This window comes from Barbatula barbatula, assembly GCF_947034865.1.
Source record: "Barbatula barbatula genome assembly, chromosome: 3".
Classification (NCBI taxonomy): domain Eukaryota; kingdom Metazoa; phylum Chordata; class Actinopteri; order Cypriniformes; family Nemacheilidae; genus Barbatula; species Barbatula barbatula.
The window spans coordinates 1,095,413-1,104,955 of NC_136764.1; the positions used below are offsets into that span (position 1 = coordinate 1,095,413).

At 39.1% G+C, this 9,543-nt stretch overlaps 1 protein-coding gene across 1 annotated transcript; it reads right to left on the reverse strand.

Annotated features, from left to right (window-relative positions):
- Positions 1-909: 909 nt before the first annotated feature.
- On the reverse strand, positions 910-8,081 carry eif2b5 (eukaryotic translation initiation factor 2B, subunit 5 epsilon). Its single transcript, XM_079453025.1, has 16 exons — positions 7,896-8,081; positions 6,991-7,115; positions 5,923-6,108; positions 5,670-5,847; positions 5,432-5,512; positions 5,266-5,343; positions 4,876-5,188; positions 4,619-4,764; positions 4,006-4,153; positions 3,823-3,924; positions 3,628-3,732; positions 2,945-3,035; positions 2,102-2,225; positions 1,905-2,030; positions 1,563-1,673; positions 910-1,209 (listed from the first exon to the last, which is right to left on the reverse strand). The coding sequence occupies exons 1-16, from the start codon at positions 8,025-8,027 to the stop codon at positions 1,150-1,152; spliced, it is 2,106 nt and encodes a 701-aa protein (XP_079309151.1). The 5' UTR covers positions 8,028-8,081; the 3' UTR covers positions 910-1,149.
- Between the last annotated feature and the right edge of the window lie 1,462 nt (positions 8,082-9,543).

Consider the following 9,543-nt stretch of genomic DNA (forward strand, 5'->3'; position numbering starts at 1 on the left):
AAGTTTATTAAAAATACGTTAATATTGTAAATGAAAATTTTCTTCAGCAAGTTTACTAATAATACGTTATAAAAAAAGTTTGTTTATACCAAGCTTATAAAAAATATGTTAACAAAGTTTGTCTTCAGCATGTTTGTTAAAAATGCGTTAATACTGAAAATAAAGTTTTTCTATAGCAAGTTGGATAAAAATATGTTAATAAAACATTCTTGTCTTCAGCAAGTTTATTAATAATGCGTTCTTTTAAACAGAAAGTAATTCTTTGGAATAATGTGGATTGGTTTATTGTGCACTAACATTTGGATATGTTTATATTTGGATTATTTTGGATATTTTTAAATTCAGTTGTCAAGTGTTCCCAAACGCCAGGACATACAAGCGCATCTCAAAAAGGTAGAATTAAAGCTATTTTTCTTTTGAAATTTTACTCCAAAAAGCAAAACTCATATTCTACATTCATTACACACAAAGTGAAATATTTCATGCTTTGACTTTGGACATGACACCCCAAATCATCAGACTGGAAACTTTAAACTGGACTTCAAGCGACTTGGATTCTGTGCCTCTCCACGTTCCTCCAGACACCGGGACCATGATTTGCAAATGAAATGCAAAATCTACTCTCATCTGAAAAGAGAACTTTGAACTTTTCTGGTTCAGGAGTGACTTGGTTTTAGGAATGAATGTGAGACCTCATTTCCTTAAGACGCCTCATTGTTTACATCTTTGAGCAGTAAATCGTTGCCATCAGAATTAAAACACACACAAAAACTTGTGTGTAACGCATCTAGAATATAAGAAAGTTTGCTTATTGGAGTTAGATTACAAAAGACAAATACATTTTTTGAGATGCGCCTTTAAATAGTATTTCAAAATAAACTTTCCACTTGACAAAAAACAAGAGACAACTATAAATTGATAATTTATTGAAGCTTGTGGTATTCTCTCCCAATAAACGTCTTTAAATATACATTACAACCATACAGCAAATAATAAGCTATGCCTCATAAACCCAACGCTGCAGGTTTCTTTTAAACTGAATTTGTAAGGATGATCGTCTAATGTTCTTCCAATTCAATCCAATGAGAACATGTCCATCCATCAGATGTGTTTATGAATCACTGAAGGTTCTCATAATAGGTACGATGTTCATTCATCCCCCTCTGAAGACTCCTCGGCCTCTTCCAGCCATTGAATAAACTTCAGGAGCTGTGAACGAAGACACAAAATATATTTTATAATAACAATTATAGAGATATAATTACTGAAAATATCAGTTCATAAGAATAAACCTCGTGTCTTTTACTTCCAAACCTGTATTTGCATATGCAGACGTAGTATAAAAATAATCTTAAATGTAAAAGCTACTGCAGATTTTCAGTCTGTTATATAGCACACGGGTTGCACTTGTGTTTGGAAGCGTGCCAACCTTCAGTTTCAATGCTCGGAGATCCTATCTGTGTGAACGTTTTTCATTGTGTTCCACAAAATAAAGCAAGAGAACCAGCGACAACATGAGCTCGAGTAAATCAGTGAGAGAAGTGTTATTCTTTCTCGCTCACCCCTTGATTCTTGCGCAGCTGTCTGCTCTTGTCGGAGGTGGCGGCCTGAGAGAACCAACGCATGATGGCGTCCTCCTCCAAGATCTCCAGCTGGTACATGTTCATCAGAACCTCAAATATGTAAATATATGAAATGATGAGTCGGCCTGCTGTGAACTACGTACGCAGTATATGCAAAAGTAAACAGCGTGGAATTCAAGCAGTACAATGAAACACATTTTATTTGTGAAAACGCAAACGCTTTTTTCCACTAACATGTTGCTAAAGGCGCTCGGTAGAAATATATACAGTTTGATCGGATCTGTTCAGAACACCGCCTCTGTGTGTATGAAAAATCCTCACTTTGACTAAAGCTGCCCAACGAGTGTCATGCTCCAGAAAGACTTCCTCTATGGATGCCAGACAGTCCATGTGGTCTTGAACTCTCTTCACGTAGTTCCTAAAGACCGGCGCCCACTTCTTCAACAACTGCGGGGAAATGTTATTGTCATAGTCATCATCGACTGTAAGTATTAAATGAGGCGTCGGGAGGAACTCACAGGCAGCAGATGTGAGGAGTATTGTGCTGTGGTTATCTCTTCTCCCTGCTGATGGAAGGGAAACTCGAGCACCACTCGGGTCAAGATCTGCATGACTTCCTTCAGAGTAATGTTGTAGGCATACCTGAGACAGAAAAAGTCAGTCTTGTTTTTTTTTTATTCCATTTTATGTGAAAATACATCACTGACACAGCTGAGGAAGTTTCATTTTTAATGTCACAACAACCAGAATACATCGGCCATGTCAGCAACAGAGGAGAATAGGATGTAGAAATCTTTAGAAACATTTTATCGCATAAAAAATCCAATAAAAGATTGCTGTTTCTGTACAGATGTTTCATCGTGGTAAATAAATTGTTTGTGTACACTTGCACAGCAAGAAAAAGCCCAAATTAAGACTTTCGTAAAATAATGGATTACTTTTCTATTTTTCGCCAAACCCACTCCTATATTACAGAACACATGAAGCGCATGACATGAGTTGCAAGGAGGTTTATCTCTTCAAACTTTTGTATCCTTCCTTACCCTGATAGCACAATCCATCTGGCTTACTATTTGATGTCTGCAGTTGCATCTGCAATACATCGTCTGCTCATCTGCAATACGTCCCAAAGACGTCTGTAAGACATTTATGATTTAGAATGGATGTGAAGATGCTCTTTCGAAAACATCCATTATAATCAATAACATCTTAAAGACGTCTTCTAGAGGTCTATATGACGTCTGACAGCAGATGTAGGGCAGATGAGGAAACAGCATCTGCCAGATGTCTTCAGATGACGTCTGCGAACCCTTTTAAACGTGTGCATTAAGGCAAAAGTAAACAATCCACACTTCACTTACTTGAGTGAGTTAATCTCAAGAACTAGATTGTCACAGCCGATGTTCTCATCCAGTCCTCTCTGTAACGTACCCTGGACCTCATTCTGGAACACTGAGTGAGTGAAGAAAACACTGTCAAGTTTGCATTTTATTACAACGAAGTATTTAAACATTTAAAGGAGTCATATGACGTCATGTTTTCCTGTATGTTACAAGTTGTTCATGCATATATTAGACACGTAAAATAGAAACATTTAAGTCAGGTCTTCCAAACGAGGACACAATAAGAAATCGGTGGTTAAGTTTTATTTATTCAAAATCTGCACGTTAACACCTGGTTGTGCTTAAAGGCTGTTTCTAAACAGTGGGGGAAATCTTATTTTGCCGCTTCTCGCTTTTGCCGCCTACGTTTTCATTATTAAAGAATTTGCAACTGACTATTCAAACGTAAGGTGTTGTACTACGATCACAAATGCAGAAATGGTTTTATATTTACGAGGCTGAATCCATCTAATCCGTATCCTCTGGCTGTTCTCCCCGGCAGCGCGGTGCAACACGAGAAAGGTCCGTATAAATCATTATATTCAGTAACTACAGTTATGTCCCCGCTGGATGCAACAAATGCCTCGTTATAATATGTTTTATTGACTGTGTTGCGATGCGCCGGGACACAGCCTTTAAAAAGTAAGTGTAATACGCTTCACCTTTGACATCATCCGGTTCTGGTGATGCGGAGTACGGCACGTCATCAGCCCCGTCGCTGACCTCACTCTCGCTGTCACTCTCGGGGTCAGGATTCAACACCAGGCCTGATGAAATGCCAACACCATGAATTAATCAACATGTGATTCTTAAGAAACGTTTAAGGCGGTATTATTAGAAAGCGATAGACGTCTCACCCCACATGCATTCAGCAAGTTCATCTTCCTCCGTATCCTCGAGACTGCTGGTTTTCCATCTGTATCCTCTACCTTCAGCACCCACTTCTGCTGGATTAAACGCTGACAACACGACGAACACACATCATGACATGACGTGGCTTCATAATGTGCCACATGTAGGGAAATAAAAGGGTAACACACCTTTCTGTTTGATTTTGTCTTTGTTTTGGCCGACATTGTTGTCATCGCTCATGAACTCATCGTCATCATCATCTTCATCTTCCTCATCTGGATGATGCATGGACAGAACTGTGCCACCTGGGAGCGTGATGTCAGGACCCACAACCACCTGCGGATCATCAACATCCGATTTTAAACAGAGCGGCAGCTCATATTTTGTCTTTGTATTAAACACCCATTTTGTAAACATGAATAGAAGTAAAATCAAATAAACGATTACGCTTATATATGTGTTAATACCAGCCAGACATATTAATACGCCTGAAATAATGCTAAATAGAAATGTGTAAAAAGAATTATTGGTGCCGCCATTTTGGGAGGATCGTTGCTAGTGCGTTCAATGCAGCATTCCGTTTTCTTGTTTGAATAACAAATATAACTATGCTGGTTCTTTTACTTTCGATTCTCTATATATCAAACAAACAAGTAACGGTAAATATCAAAACAATAATAGCAGTGGAGCATGATCCTCCCAAGATGGACATGCTTCACATTCTCTATACTAAATCATTTGGGACAATGCTCGTGTTCTTTAGCAAGTTCTTTTCAGTCAAATGAGTCTGTGTTTTCTTACATTGTAGGCGAGCACACACTGCTCATTCAGAGAGACTCCCTGTTTCACCTCCACACCGTCACAGATAACCGACTGCTGGACCTTTACATTGTTGGCAATACGGACTCTGTTCCATATATAAGCTCTGTCCAGAATCACATTGTCCCCTAAGTAGACAAAACAAACGTTGCGTCAAACGAATTGGCATACTGAATTTGGTAAGCAGCGCAAGGCAATCATTATATGAAAACATGGAGTAAAGAAATTCAAGATCGTACCGATGACACAGTTTGCACCAATCACAGTGTTGGATATGGTGCAGTTCGCTCCGATCACTGTATTTCGGCCGATGAGCACGTTCTCCTCCATCCGGCTGCCGTGGCCCAGATTGACTCCAGGCTCTCGGTACACATTGTGTCTGGAGTGAGTACAGCTCTGGCCTTCACGGTCCGCAAAGTTGGTCTCGGGCGTGATGGGATAGATCCAGCGTCGGATCATGTCGGAGGAGACAGAGTCGTACATGAGGAGATTTGACACCCGAGCCCCGTACCCATCTTTAGTGACGTGCATGTGGATCTGGTTTCCCAAGATCTGAAAGGAATAGAATAAGAAGACATGTGTGTATGAAGTTATCATGAAGCATTTCTGAAGTCTCTTGTGTTTTGTACCTCCTCGCTGACTAAAATGCCACGGACAAAGTCGTTTCTCGTCTGGTAGTCAAAGTTGTCGGTGAAAAGTTCAGCAACCTAAGAAACAAAATCGTCACTTTTCACGTTTGATCAAACGTATTTCTACTTCAATCCAACATACACACACATGCGGGGACATACTGACCTGTGGAGAACAGATGCTGATATGACAATCCAGAAGATCATATCTAATTTCAAATTCATCACTTCCACTGTGGAAAATGTTCTGTATGGAATAAAAAGGAATAACTATAATCACATTTTGCATTTATATCATATCCTGAAATGGAAACCCAAAGCAACGCTGTGATGGTGAATTTATAAATTGACAGTTTTGTTAGAGGCGAACTGATTCATTGCCAAACGTCATTGAAATATCCCACCATAGGAAAGTGAAGTTTCTTCAGGCTCTGTGCTCTCTGGTAATGAAGAACACGCTTGCTCTTGCTGTCCATGGCCACTAAGATGTCATCTTCCTCACAGCGAGTCTTATGGCCGGGCGAGGACTCCTTGAAGATCATGGTCATCACAGAGATGTTCTTCTCCATTTTGCGCCGCTGCCTTTGAGGAAACCACCACATCTGGCACATTAATACATAGACCCTGTTTATAGCCAGGACTGACCCCAACACTTACTTGTGCTCTTGTAACGCCTGCGATACATCAATGTTGGACACCACATCACCATAAACCAGCAGAAAGTCGGATCGGACCAGGGTCTTGGCATCCACGTCCCTCAAAACATCTCCGAGGGAACGGTACAGATCCGAGGTGATGATGTGAACTGTGTTTGGAGATGTGGGCCGGCACCATTTTGACTTCCTGTACAATAAGACGCAGAATATTGAGTCGCTGGATTGTGTTTATGATCTTTTATTATATAAAAAAATCATTTACCTATCAAACTATTGTTCTTTTATCACATATCGCTTACAGCGCCCAGAATTCTTTGCAAGTCGCTTTGGATAAAAGCGTCTGCTAAATGACTAAATGTAAATTTAAGATGGACAGTCATTACAAGACAGAAGTTCTCAGATCTTCATTTAAGATTATAAGGGCACATGAAGTTTCAAAAGAGAATGACCCACATTGATAAGCTATTTACAATAAACGCTGCAATATTTCATGAAGAATAGGCATCGTCAATTTTAATGTTCAATGGGACTTTAAGATTAGACACATATAGTCAGTTCCCCCCAGTTTCTCAGCTCAAAATGTATATATTTTTACAGAAGCAAGACCAACATCAGTAGTGATGAAAGCCAAAATATAAAATGCCACCAATGAATAGTAACGGAGCATTTCACTAATTTATGCCCATTTAGGAAAATTATTTGTTATAATACACCTGTTATTTGCATGCCTGTAACGCGTGAAATGTTAAATATATCTTAATGTTCTTTTAGATTATTGTACTTGACCAACTTGTCTTTTGGGTAGTACATTTGTATGACCCTATTAGGTTCAGTCCTGGAGATACGGGAAACACTTTGATTGATGTGACACGGAATAACACTGCCTTGAAACAATGTAGCACTGTAAAAACTTGCAATTTGAATAAACTTGAACTGAATTACATTTAGTCATTTAGCAGACGCTTTTATCCAAAGCGACTTGCAGAGAGTTCAGGGAGCAATGGCCGATGTGCGATCTGTCATACAAAGAGCAATAACACAATATAAAATGAAAGACAAAGTCGCTCACTGTAAATGCTCTTTGATTTTGTTGGACATCCAGCAGCAGAAGACAAACGTCTCTTGGACTCCCGTAGAGGTCAGAAACTCCAGTGTGTAGTCGATCATGGAGACGTTGGCCAGTGGCAGAAGAGCCTGATATGGACAAACACATGGACAACATAAGAACAGTGTAAACATCTCGATTCAAATGACGCTGACCCTTACAAAACAATAATGTGCTGATCCTGTACATTATGAAGCAGAAAGAAAAACATTATACTTGGATGTGATGAATCACCATCCCTGATAGCACACTACATCTGACAGACATCTGCAATACATTGTTTACTCATCGTCGTCTCAGGGACGTCTGCTGTTAGATGTCGTGCAGACGGCAGCATTAACTTCTGCAATACTGCAAGAGATCTGGAAACATCTGCCGCGTATAAACATCGGCTAAACATCTTAGAAAGAATGTAAAGCTGCTCTTTCTAAATCATACACATCTTACAGACGTCTCCGAGACGTATTGCAGATGAGCACTTGCAGATGTCTTGCAGATGTAAACGCAGACGTCAAATAGACGTAAGCCAGATGTATGTGTGCTATCAGGGATGGTAATGATAACCTAGTAGAAGTACCTTAGTAATGCCGTGGATTGTTACATGATGTCACACACAACGTGGTATTACATAGTATGGCATCAGCTGTTATGATGACGTATTCATTCATGTGTTATTAATGATTTCCATCTAAACTACCATAGTATTAAAATCGTTTTAAAACCATGGTAACGGTAACAGTTAAGAATACCGTGATACAAACACGGTCCTGTTTTGATAAGTTGCGGTGATGTGTTCTGTGCTATTGTAGTGATCGCCGCATGTGCTCACTGTGATGATGTCATGTCATGTGTTCGCTGCTCTCACACACCCGCGGCTCATCTTTGGTTATGGGGAAGAATCTGCGGTTGAAACTGTCCGCGATGAGCACAGCCTGCAGCGGCTGCTCTCCGTCGTCCTGGTCCGCTGCTGCCTTCCTAGCGCGGTTCTGTTTCCCCGCCATGTTTGTCTGAAGCGTCACTAAAGGAAACAAGCGAGCGGAGTCGCTGCGAGCATGTCACGTGGTGACGAAAGGGGCGGGGTTTAGCGGCACGGAAACGGTCTCGAACGGGCCGTGAATGTTTTAAAGTACGTTAATAATTTTAATCAATTCATAAAACCTTGCGGTTTACTTTCAATTCAATTTAAAGTTCAAATTCACCAGAGCCATTTCATATGTGCAATTTAGTATAAGTTTTATTTTTTATTTTATTTTTTATTAACACTGTAGAACATTAACAAAAAAGACAATCATAGTTTAACATTCACAAACCAACCTTAGCTTACATACAAATATTAGAACATAATATTCAATTTAGTATAAGTGCTTGCGCTGCATTGTGACTGGCATTGTCACGTGATAACGATGGAGCAATTATAGCCGTTTAAAATAAATTCGTTTAATAATTTCAATTATTTTAACGTATAATATATATATATATTATAGAAAATATGATACATGTATTATACAAGTGTCTCCAATAAGAAGAAAAACACGTCCTGAGAATTGCATGCAGTTCAATGTTGGATGCTGCTTTCTGTGCTTCGTGCAACATAAGTTTGATTAAAACAAAACTATCGTCTTGTACGGATGTTTTTGTAAATATGGAGAAGAATGAGATTATTCGCCGTAGCTGCGTAGCAGAGGGACTTTTGTGTTGTAGTAGGCGCTCGGCGTCTTCTTCTGTTGTTGTTTTTTGCGGTTTGCGAGCCAACGTTATATGTGCATACCGCCCCCTGTCGTGATGGAGCGTGACAAGAATGAACTGTATTTGAAGACTTATGAGATAACTCTCTATAAAATCTAAAATCAGGTTCTTATTGTGTTAGTTTGCTGCATTTCTTTAGTTTGTCTTGAATCAAAACTAACCAACTGCAGTTTGATTGATATTAATTGTAATGTTGTTATTTTTAAGAATGAGTTGATGACATATTAAAAATGAACAACTGCCCTTTTATTATTTCTCTAATGTTGCACACTGTCGTATTTTATGTCAAATGAATAACACAAAAGTGTCTTTAACATAAACAAACTAAGACTTTGTCTGTGCTTTTCCTCACTTTACCTTCTTAAGAAATATCAGCATATCCACATTTACCAAGTTTGCCGGAAAAACAGCGCCCCCGCTGTTCAAAACATGAACTGCGATTCTTTTAACATCTATATATATATATATATATATATATATATATATATATAATCCATTTTCAATCGGCTCACGCTGAATCGTCACATCCCTACTTACAGGCAAAATATTACTGTAAAAATGCCCGTTAAGGTCTAACGGTGTAGTGTATACCCATTCTAAACGGTTAACAACGGCTTAAGGAACTGACGTCTATGTTACACCTGGAATGAACTAGATACCCTGTCGTACAGTTTCACAAGATATGGGACCCTTTCATTTGTTATCTCAATGGGAATTGTTAATGTAAAGTATTAAAAATGATTCCTGGATTCTGTAGTTATATCTACGACT